Consider the following 11,234-nt stretch of genomic DNA (forward strand, 5'->3'; position numbering starts at 1 on the left):
AAACGCGTAGGTACAAAGGTTTTGCTATAGTCCACGGCCACTGTGGGTATGAAAGATGCGCCGTGGGTGTGTGCAGAGCATCCAGGTCTCAGCCGAGCCCCTCCCGATCGGAGCGGTCAGGGGTAGGGCGGGTCCTCCAGAGCACTGAGACGGCGGGCTAGAGCGCTGCCGCCCTGCTTTCTCCCTCCGCCACAGTGTCGCCCGGGAAGTGACGACACGCTCGCGCATGTGTGCTGGGCGAGCTGATCACGTCATCGCGGGCGCGACGCCCCGGCGGCCAGCTCGGGCTTTGGTCTGGCAGGGGCGGCGGCGACGAGAGCGGCCGGGAAGATGCCAGTGGCGGTGATGGCGGACAACGCCTTCAGTTTCAGGAAGCTGCTGGATCAGTGCGAGAACCAGGAGCTTGAGGTGGCGCGGCAGGGAGGGGCGGCGGGGTGGGCGCCGTTTCCAGGGTAACGGGCCGGGCCGCGGCCTGCGGGAGCGCATCCTCGGGCCGTCGCGCCGGGCCGAGTTCGGGAGACGCCTGCGTTTATAATGTCAAGGTTACAAAGTCCCTTAGCTAGGCTGGGGGCGGTGGCTCGGGAACCCCAGGGGCACACGCGTGGCGGAGGCAGGAGGATTGCCGATGAGGTCCAAGACAGACTGGGCTACGTAAAACCAAACCAACAAAAGAAACAAAAACAAACAAAACAGAAAAAAGAAAAGAAAAGCCGACTAAAGGAGACGCCATCAGCTTGCCGGTGAGCATCAGCAGACCCTTGCTGAACGGATTAAGGTGGAGGAGAGACAGCAAGCCTCTCCTGGTAGTTTTCTGTTTTTAGCGTCCCTTGATAACCTTTGTAATAATGGGCAGAGACACAGTGCATTAAGAACCTGTTAGAAGTATTTCTTGCTTTTTTTTTCCTTTTTTTTTTTTAATTTTCGGCCTTTCGAAGCGATGTCACTTAAATATTTGTGTATATGTAAAGAAATTGAATCCTTTTCTACATCTGTAGTAGTGCTAGAAAACTTACTTTTTTTTTCCTCTTCCGACACAGGGTTTCTCTGTGTAGCCTTGGCTGTCCAGGACTCACTTTGTAGAGCAGGCTGGCCTTGAACTCACAGAGATCCGCCTGCCTCTGCCTCTCTGAGTGCTGGGATTACATGTGTGCGCCGCCATGCCCAGCTGGAAAACTTACTTTTTAGGTTTGAATTTTCTCTTTTCTTAAACTGTGTTAGGAAATGAGGTTTTCTCCTCTTTTTGTCGCTGTAGGCTCCCGGAGGAATCGCCACACCGCCAGTGTATGGTCAGCTTCTGGCCTTGTATTTGCTCCAGAATGACATGTAAGTAGTACCTTTTACCTAAATCCAAAAGGAGCCGCTTCCCTGGGAAGTACACACACAGGTGTCTTATCATAATCCTGTTCAGTCAAAATATTAATTAAGCTTCTTTGTTGTCTGTTTTACATATGCCTAAAAAGCATGACACGTTCTTTTGAGAAATTAGTGTCATGAACCATTGATCTGTCCTTTTTTGTCTAAACTACTATTATTATTATTTAGTTCCCACACTTGAGAGGCAGAGCCAAGTGTTTCTCCAAGTTCAAAGTCAGCCTGGTCTACAGAGTGAGTTCCAGTAGAGCCAGGGCTACTTAGAGAAACCCTGTCTCAAAAACAAAACACAAAACTTATATGTGCGCAGTAGATGGGAAACTGAGGCTGGAAGGGAACCTTGGGAGAGCCAGGAGGCACTCAACATGTTTTAGTTAGTCTTCCTGACTAGGAAGCAGAAAGCGGGAGTGTGCTAGAGAATGGAAACCTGGTGCAGTTCTAAACCCTTTGTGAGAAACTAAACTAAGCTTTTTCAGTTTACATATATAAGTTATTTCTGTTTTGTGATCTTATGACTGTGATCTTATTTCTGTTTTGTGTCTTATGACTGTTCCAACCCTTTAAGCTCTGTGCCCACTAGGAGAATGGCTCCTAATTATAGCAGTACTATGTACACATACATTGCAAAGACACTCAAAGCCTTTAGATAGATACATTGTTTATGTCTGGGTGGTTTTTTGGGCAGTTTTATTGTTTAAATGTTTTGCTGTAGTACAGGATCTGGATTGTTAATTTAAAAAATTCAGCAAAAAATGAAAACTTTTACCTTAAAAAAAGGATTATTTCACGTTCTTTTTTTTTTTCCTGGAAAACTGCTTTCCTCAGCAAATTCCTGTAAAACCAAATTGTACTGTGAAGAGTATTGGTGGGTGTTTTTCCGTGTGTTTACATTAGAACCTGGTCATTTCATGTATTAACTGAGATGATTTTGTTTTTTATCTCTTTGTAAATAGGAATAATGCAAGATATCTTTGGAAGAGGATACCACCTGCTATAAAGTCTGTAAGTACTCCTACAGTGTCCTTTGTTGCTTTTAGAATACTGGCATTGACTGATAGGACAACAGAAAAGTTAAAGGCTCTGAACCTTGCAGGTGTGGGCTGGCCAGTTCACAGCTGGCCAGTGAGATTCAGGTGGTGGCTGAGGGCAGAGATTTTCAGCAGTTTTCAGCAGTGAATATGCACTGCATAAGATCACTTGTTAACTAGGTATCTTACTTGGGATGGAGATTAAATGAAATAACCTGGGAAAAGTTTCTTGGCAGATAGAATGAATTAAGATTTTGTTTCAGTTTTCTTCCTTCCCCTGAACGTCTGTTTATAAGACAAGAGGCAGGAGCTGCACATGATGTGAACTCAGAACAGCTGAGCTGACACAGATGGGAACTCTGCGTGTTAGCTCTGTAATTGACAGTGCCTTGTTAACCAACTTTCTGATAATTTGTACTGTAAATAAATGCCAGCATCTTAAATTTAAACAGCAGTGCTTAAGATAATTGATCCCAAGACTTTGTTCTGAATTATTTTACTTTCTCATGCTTTCATTTATAATTGCAGTAAAGCCATTAATTATATAAAATGTTGACATTACTGCTCATAGCATTTTATGTCCAAAGGTTGGATTTGGAATCAGACAAATCCAACCTTTGGACATTGCAAAACAATGCTATCTGCAGAGTTCATAGTCTAGAACTGGGCACACAAGTTCCAAAAAAGAAAAGGCTCATACCTGCCCTTGGCCTGTGGGCTGCAGCTTGGACATACCTGTTAGAAAAGTAATTGCAGTTCCTAAAATCAGTAGTGTGTGTTTTAGTGATAACAGCTAAAAAAAAAAAAAAAATTTGTATAATTTCTGATATTTTGTTTGAAGATACAATCCTTATTACTTACAGAATAAATACCTTCAAAGGTAACAATATTTATTGCAGGCAAACTCTGAACTTGGGGGAATCTGGTCAGTAGGACAGCGAATCTGGCAGAGAGATTTCCCTGGGATCTATACCACCATCAACGCCCACCAGTGGTCAGAGACTGTACAGCCAATCATGGAAGCCCTTAGAGGTAGTGTTTTCCTGTGGTTAAAGGCTTGTTGCACTGTCTGCGGAATCCTTGGAGCTGTAGTGCTGTGCTGTGCCAGTGTATACTGTCAGAGTATAAACATTTGTGATTTGTGGGGTTCTTTTCAGATGAGCTAGATCTGTGCTAATTGTGATTCTTTATCTCATTATTGGGGATCCAAGAGCAGAGGGTGTCACTGTTGATTCCAGATTGCAGTTATTCCATTGGCACTTAATCTTTTATACTGTTCGTCATTATTTTTGTGGTGACAAAAAGGTGGTGACAGGATCTTGCTGTGTAGCCCATGCTGTCCTTTTCTGTTTGGGTAAGGCCTTATAACTCAGCCAGTAAGTGTGTGTGTGTGTGTGTGTGTGTGTGTGTGTGTGTGTTGTTCTTCCTGGTACTGCCTTGCACTGGATTCTCTGTGAAATTAAGAGTTGCTTCCAGTCCACACACTCAGGCCATCTAGTGTAGCATGCGGGAGTTTGATCTCTGGCATATCCACCTGCTGGCTTCATTTCCTTGTTAAAAGACAAAATTGAGTTGACTTGAAAACACTGGTCATGACCTGAGACAACTGTTCTACCCATGAAGATTTTCTTGAGACTTAAATCCCCAGATCTTAAATGATACATACCATGTTTTCCTCTGTAAAATGCCAGCCAGGCAAGGGCAGTCTCAGAACAGGTTAGAATTGCTGTTTTTGATGTTTTACTTTTTGACATATTATAAACTTGTTTTCTAGTTCAAAACAACCACAGCCTCACCTGTTAAAAGGCCCCACAACTTTCCCAAACAGCATCACTAGTTTGGGACCAAGGGGCACAGAGTATATTCAAACTATAGCAACTTCAGGTCTGTCTGAGCTACTTGGTCCTGTTAAGAAATCAGAGACATCTTGGCTGAAGAGCCTGGTAGAAGAGCTGTTTGTTACAGGAAGCCAAGAAAGACTGACAAAGCACTGAAGTAGTGGCTATTCAAGCAGCCAGTCTCTTCACCCAAAGCCTGGGGGTGGGATGAGGAGCCAGTATTCTTGGACTGTAGAACAGGACTTATTGCAGAGCTGTGGAGGGGCGTCAGCTAGAACAAGTTTGGGAGCAAGTGTGTGGCTGCTGACTAGCACTAGAATGCAGAGCCCTTATTTCTGCGTGCATTGTCAGCCTACTTCTGCACCTGTCTGTGTTCTTCCATTCTTGGTAGACCTCTTCTGCCTCGCTGCAAACCTGCTGCTTTCTCTTCCATGCATGTTTGGCTCCTCTCTATCTCCACTCCAAAAATCTGATCAGAGTATTTGAACTAATGATAGTGCTTGTAAATGGTGGGAAAGGTTTATGGTGCACACTTCTTGCTGCTTGTATGTTCCTTTGCTGCCTTGGTTCTTTTCCATCAAATGTCTTTGCCCTTACAGGGAAATGTCTGCACCTCTGAGACGTTCTGAAAGTCTGCCGGAGGCTGGTAGACTCAAGTGAGGGGAAGGTGCAAAGACTGCAGAGGAGGAGTAGTGGCATCAGGCTCAGTGGGAAATGAAGGAGTGTAACTTAGTGTCAGCATGTTGTTCGTGTGTGTGGGACTGCACATACCATAGTGTGCATGTGGGGGTCTGAGGGTTCTCTCCTTCTACCTTTACATGGGTTCTGGGGGACAAACTCAGGTCCCCACAGTTGGATAGCAAATGCCTTTGCCCGCTGAGCCATTTCCAGGTCTGTTGTGTCTGCAGTTTTTGAGACCTGTGAGTAAGTCATGCCCTGTTTTAGTTCCGGTGGTGCTGACAGCCCATGTTGACAGGAATACTGCAAGGGTTGTGTTTCAGACAATTGAACAGTGGGACCCAGAGCCCAGGAGTGTAATGTGAATTGTAGTCTGGGCTAAGGAACTGGACTAGTCAGGAACAAAAAGTGCCTGAGGGACCTGTACTGGCTGGTTGACAGAGCAGAGGGGAGTTTTCAGTATGCTAAGGGGTTGATTTTATATGTCCAGTCCTCAGCTGTGGACCATAAAAATCTATTTCTTGAGCAGATTGGCAGCCTTCTGGATGGATACACTGTACAGGAAGACTGGCTGGTTTGGATGAGCAATTATCTCTTTCTGGGATTTTCTTAGTATAGGTGTATGGGGAAATGGTGAAAGGCTGTTTCCAGGGAGAGTTCTTGAGCGGGGGCCTGGCAGCACCTACTCTCGAAGGTCACCATCAGGCTTGGGGTTTAGGTGCACACCTGGAAGTTAGGAACAGGTACTGGGGGTAAGGTTAAGATTGGGGTCTTGTGGATGTTGCTTTCTAGCTCTAGCTTTTGTCACCATCTGATGTGATGAATGTGCGTTTGCTCGGAGTCCAGGGTCCCTCATACCTTCTGGGCATGTGTTGTCCTACTTGGATGGGTCTGGTTTTGCCTATAAATAAGGACTGGATAACAGATCTGTGTTTTAGAGTCCTGTTCTCTTGGTTCCTGTCACCAACGGTCCCTTCCCCATTAGATGCGACGAGGAGACGCGCCTTTGCCCTGGTCTCTCAAGCTTATACCTCCATAGTTGCAGATGACTTTGCAGCCTTTGTCGGGCTTCCTGTGGAAGAGGCTGTGAAAGGTACCTGGAGCTTGCTGCTTACTTACAGGGGGACAGAAAGCACATAAAGTGTAGGTTTACTCTTGCTCCTCTGGAACTCTGGATATTTCAGTTTAGATGGTGGGTTTTTTTAGGAAGTGGTACAAAGCACACCTCACCAGCACCTGCATGTAGCACCAGTAATGGAGCAGAGGAGTAGCCCTGTGGCAGCTGCTTAAGAAAGCACTTCTCAGTTGACCTAATTGCCCAAGTTAAGAGACCCTTACTTACTCAAAAAGACAGTCCCGTGCCTGCTGTGACTCTAGCCCAGTGGCAGAACACTGCATGTGCTTGGGTACATTGTTTTACAGTGGTTGACATTCTTGATTCTCAACTAAAACGGGAGCCCTTGAATGTTGTTTCTTCTTAAGGTTCCAGAGCCTGAACAATTTCAGGCTCACAAGACAGCCGGTGCTGGAGGTTGTGTTATGGGTGGTAGTGTTTTGTTTTGTGGGCAGATGTTTTTGGTATGGGTCGTTAAACCCAGGGGCTCATGCACCCGCTGTCGTTATTACTAATAGAATGCTATGAGGGGCATCATAGAAGTTTCTTATGTCTGTTTGGGATTAGACTACTTAGGTTACTACAGAAGACTAAGCATCTCCTAGTGATTACATTAGCCCCAGAGAGTAAGGTGAGGCTTTTGTATATTTCAAAATGTTTCAAAAATAAGTTTATACAATCTGTAGTAACCCTTCTAGTAAAACCACGGTACCTGAGCATCTAGAGCAGTAGAGTGGCGGGTGTGGGTCAGGCCAGCACTGTGTTGGTCTCTCATCTGTGTGTGAACTCTGCACTTTCAGGTGTATTGGAGCAAGGATGGCAGGCTGACTCCACCACAAGAATGGTTCTTCCCAGGAAGCCAGGTAGGTGGGACCTCAGACAGGTGACACTGAAGCATTGAACAAATGACATGAGAGCAGAATGGCATTGAAGGTTACCCTGTTCTGTGACTGACTCGATTAGTCACTCCAGCGCTCTTTCACGTTGGTCCCCTGCTCTACCCCTGTTCCAGTCTGCATCCCTGCCCCTTCATCTCAGCCTCAGGAGAGGGCCATGTTCACATCTGTGTGCTTCCTTTGCCTGGGTACAGGAGTGTTCTTTTCTCAGCATCTTTAGAGCCGGGTGTCCTGCCCTCATCACGATCCTCCTGCATCAGCTCTACTTCCTTCACCCCCACTGGGCACCTATTACTTCGACAAATGTCAGTGCTCAGTCCCATGCTTGTAGGAAGGAAGACTGAACAAATAAAGTGTCTAAAGTGGGGCACAATCACATCTCCATTTGAGAACCTAATGTTCGCTGAGGGGGTGAGCCATTACAGTCTTGAGATGACTTCTGTTGGTTGTCTGTAACTGTCTTTTTCTTTTTTGTTTAGCCTCAGGAGCCCTGGATGCTTCCTTGAACAGGTTTATTCCCTTGTCAGGTACATGTTTTCACGTGGCTGTTTCAAGTGTTGCATCATTTGCTTCTGTATTTTCTGTAGTACTGTGTAGAGATAAATTCTGTAAATGTGTAGTGGATACACGTGGCTACAAGGAAACTGTAGGTTCCCCTGTAGCTCAGTTGGAGTGGTGGCAGCCCAGCCACAGAGCCTACCTGCCCTCATGCCAGGGCCTCTTGGCGTTCTAGAAAGTATTTAGAAGGCCTTGACAGCCTGGTGCGCCTATTCTCTTGAGGCATGTGAGTCCCTGAGATTGGATCCTTGTGTGTGCTGCTGTCACTTGTGTGCAGTGTCTGGTGGGACCAGGCACATGAGATCCCCTTCGGAACTATTCTCTACCTGAGTCCTGCAAGTAGGATCCAAGCAGAGCTGTGCTCTGCAAGAGATACCGCACACCAGACGTGTTTGCATCTTTACACGGCCCGCTACATCAACAGCAGGGATCCTGATGCATGTCTGTGACCACCTGAGACAGCCAGGCTGGTAAAATCGAGACTTCTTTCCTACTGTTCCGAAATGTCCAGGCCTCTGGCGGGCATGACTTTTGTCTAAAGCCAGGTAGCACTAAGGAAGTGAACTTGTTTGACCCCTGGTGTCAGGGTGGGTGCTCTGCCACAGGCTGCTTACTTCAAGTATGTGTCCCTCTTTATCATGCAGAGCCTGCCCCACTTCCACCAATCCCCAACGAGCAGCAGCTTGCCAGGCTTACCGACTATGTGGCTTTCCTGGAAAATTGATAGATCGCTCTGAGTTCAACATCCACCTTCAGTCCCTGTCACTGGCAAACAGATGTGGAGTTTTATTCTGAATTCACTGAACAGGGTGAGCGCCTCGGTGTCCTTTGGGTGTGATAAAATGCACATAGAAGATGAAGCGCATTGTACAGTTTTCTCCTCAGACACTGTTGAATGTCCTTGGAGCAGTTCTCATTTGTATTGATCACCTTGCTTGGAGCCATCAGTATTATGCAGCTAGTTTCTATCAACGACTGGACTCCGAACCCAAGCTGTCCTGCTCCAAGTAGCATGGAGGCTGCTGTGGCACACACCGTACTCCCACGTACCACTGGCCTCTAGCTGTAGTGATGTGCTTGGGATTTGAGGACTGTCCCAGGGCAGTGCCCAACCGACATTGTCACTCACACTCTGGAAAGTGTGCTCTTTCTTCCCACCCCAGTACAAGGAATCACTGATGTAGAATGAGAAAGAGCCGAGGCGTGGTGGAGCGTCTCCTGTGAGGAGCGTCGATGCTACCTTTCTTTTCCCAGGATGTGCAGCATCCGTGGCATGAGGTGGACAGTGTGCAGTGAGAATGCAGCTTATGTGTTCAAGTGGCACCCATCGGTTCTGAGGCCGCCTTTCAGAAGGGAGGGCCAGGGAGTGCAGTGTGTGCTGAGGCACCTCCTGAGCTGGGGGGTGGCCATGCAGCCCCTTTGCTGCGCCTTGCGATCCTGTGTAGAAATGCCGAATGCGTCTATTTTTGTTCGTGTATGACAGCCCTTGAAGATTTGAGGTGGTTAATGTATCTTCAGGTTAAAACAGCCCTGGTTCATTTATTCTGCATTTGTTCAATAAATATTTAATTGAATTCTTAAACTGTTCCGTCTAAAACTGTGTCTAGATATTTCATATCATTGTCTTACTGTGGGCACATTGCAAGTGTCCTTGTCTCAGATTTTTTTTTTTTTAAGTTTGAAAACTTTTTACTTTTTATTATTTGGGAATTTTTATACATGTCTATGTGTTTAGGTCAGATTCACCCTTCTTTTCCTCTGCTTCCTCCCCTAGAATTTAATTAAAAAAAACAAAAACAAAAAAGAAAAAAAAAAAAAAAACTATCTCACCCGTGACTCTGAGTTACATAGTTCCTGTTTTCTTTGATTTTATTGGCTCTTTTCTAAATCATCTTTGGAAATACAATTTTTAAAAATCATTTGGAAATATTTTTAAATTACCATTTTATTTAATCCTGGGAAATAATGTCAACATGTTTAACTTTTCAGGAAGTGAGGACTTGAGAAGGGCAGTGCTGAGAAGGGCAGTAACGCCAGCGGCGAAGCTGCCGGTACAAGGTCTAAATTGAATGGATGGCTCCTGTTTTTAATAGCTCACTAGAATGGCCCCAGATGTGTCCTTGTCAGGGCTGGTGAGTTAGATGGAGTTGTTGAGTCACTGAGCCTGTAAATGGAGTGAAGGGATCTTGTGCTGAGCATGGTGTGTCGTGAGTGTGAGGATAATGGGGCAGAGGCTTCAGTGCTCACCTGCCTGAGGAGATCATGAGCTGCTACTCGGGAATGAGCTATCTCAGGTGACTTGTCACTGTATTGCCAGGCTCCCGTAGTTTACAGAGCCATCTTTCCTGCACATAGAGCAAAGGTAGCAATAAATCATATTGCTGAAGGAAGGCGATCTTAAATTTAGCTTGAAAATGTCTGAGACCTTTCTTGGTAAATAGTATTTCCTCCCTCCTGCCAACTGACAAGGCCCAGAGCAAGCAGATAATAGCCTTGCTAGTTGGCACAGGCACTTGCTGTGAGGAGAGTTGGGGAGTTGGCACCACTCCAACTGCAACTTCTGAGTTGCAGAAGGTCAGTTTGCAGAGTGCTGTCTGGCCAGAACCTTGCTGGCCAGGGGAGTGTTGTGAAGACACAGGTTTCAGCCGGTGCTTAGTGTTCCAAAACCAGGCCATTTGCATATGAACAGCTGTACAGGTGCTTAAACATTTCAAGTTTACAATCCTACCAACCTTCATCCTTGTTTGAGAAGGGCGGTTCACTTAATCCCAGTGCCCCCTACTTACCAGCTTTCAAAGTAATAATGATCTATGTCAGCAGTCTCCAAAGCAGCAGAGTGAACCTGAGGGTGCTGGGCAGGCTGACACTTTCCCAAGAGAGAGAGAGGGAGAGAGACAGAGAAAGTGTGCACTTGGGCAGCGTTTCAGCTCTTGGGGACTGATATAACATAGTGAGTACATGTGCTTGTCGTAAGGTAAACAGTGTCATGTGTGTTCTCTACTTAACTCTAAAGGACTCCAGGAGAACTGAGTTTCCTTCAGTAACAGCTCCGCAGCCCACATGGTTTCTTCATCCTTCCTGGCTTGACAGTCTTCCACTTTCTCCTCTTGTTTGCTTGTGTCTCATCTATTTCTAGTTCACATTCTGTCCCTATGGTAGGACACTTAAATTGGAGTCAGGGTCAGACTGAAAGCACCCTAACCTCATTTTTTCCATGTCATAGTGGGTCGAGCAGTCTGATGATAGTGAGGTAAGCTTACAGCATCAGCTGTCAAGTTTTCTCTTCCAAAATGTGTGTGTGTTAACTCTTTAGCATCCTCATTTACATAAAAATAGGTACGTGTTAACACTTTAGCCTCATTTTTAAAAAATATGTGTGTTAACACTTTAGCCTCCTCATTTACATAAAATCAGAATCAATTGAGTATGTTAAACACCGCTGAAAGATAGCAGGCCAGTTCTAGAACAAGGGATCTAACTCTTCAGTTTTGTTGCTGTGATAAAATACCTGACAAAAAGCAACACGGAAGAAAGGGCACATTTTAGCTCACAGTTCTGCTCCATCACTGTGAAGTCAAGATGGCAGGAGCTTGAGGCAGCGGCCACATCCAGTCAAGAGGGAGAGCCTGATGCTCAGCTGGCTTTCTCCACTTTCACACTGTCCAAGACCCAAACTGGTCAGTGGTGCCGCCCACCTTCAAAGCCGATTCCCCATCAACTGAGGCAGTGGAGCAATACCACACTGATGCTC

General features: G+C 45.9%; 1 protein-coding gene across 2 annotated transcripts; it reads left to right on the top strand.

Annotated features, from left to right (window-relative positions):
- Positions 1-208: 208 nt before the first annotated feature.
- On the top strand, positions 209-9,065 carry Cops8 (COP9 signalosome subunit 8). 2 transcript variants are annotated; one of them, XM_021657428.2, is made up of 8 exons: positions 209-408; positions 1,253-1,323; positions 2,325-2,373; positions 3,299-3,431; positions 5,901-6,008; positions 6,830-6,892; positions 7,405-7,452; positions 8,128-9,065. In XM_021657428.2, the coding sequence occupies exons 1-8, from the start codon at positions 331-333 to the stop codon at positions 8,205-8,207; spliced, it is 630 nt and encodes a 209-aa protein (XP_021513103.1). In that variant the 5' UTR covers positions 209-330; the 3' UTR covers positions 8,208-9,065. The 2 variants fall into 2 exon arrangements, with proteins under 2 accessions (XP_021513103.1, XP_060224808.1); XM_060368825.1 differs by lacking the exon at positions 209-408 and adding an exon at positions 556-740.
- Positions 9,066-11,234: the final 2,169 nt, after the last annotated feature.

The sequence above is a fragment of the Meriones unguiculatus genome, chromosome 15 (genome assembly GCF_030254825.1).
Source record: "Meriones unguiculatus strain TT.TT164.6M chromosome 15, Bangor_MerUng_6.1, whole genome shotgun sequence".
NCBI lineage: Eukaryota > Metazoa > Chordata > Mammalia > Rodentia > Muridae > Meriones > Meriones unguiculatus.

Coding starts and splice junctions, on each gene's coding strand:
- Cops8 (XM_021657428.2), top strand. CDS start 331: ATGCCAGTGGCGGTGATGGCGGACAACGCCTTCAGTTTCAGGAAGCTG. Junction 1,324..2,324: donor TATTTGCTCCAGAATGACAT/GTAAGTAGTACC, acceptor CTTTGTAAATAG/GAATAATGCAAGATATCTTT. Junction 6,893..7,404: donor GGTTCTTCCCAGGAAGCCAG/GTAGGTGGGACC, acceptor TTTTTTGTTTAG/CCTCAGGAGCCCTGGATGCT.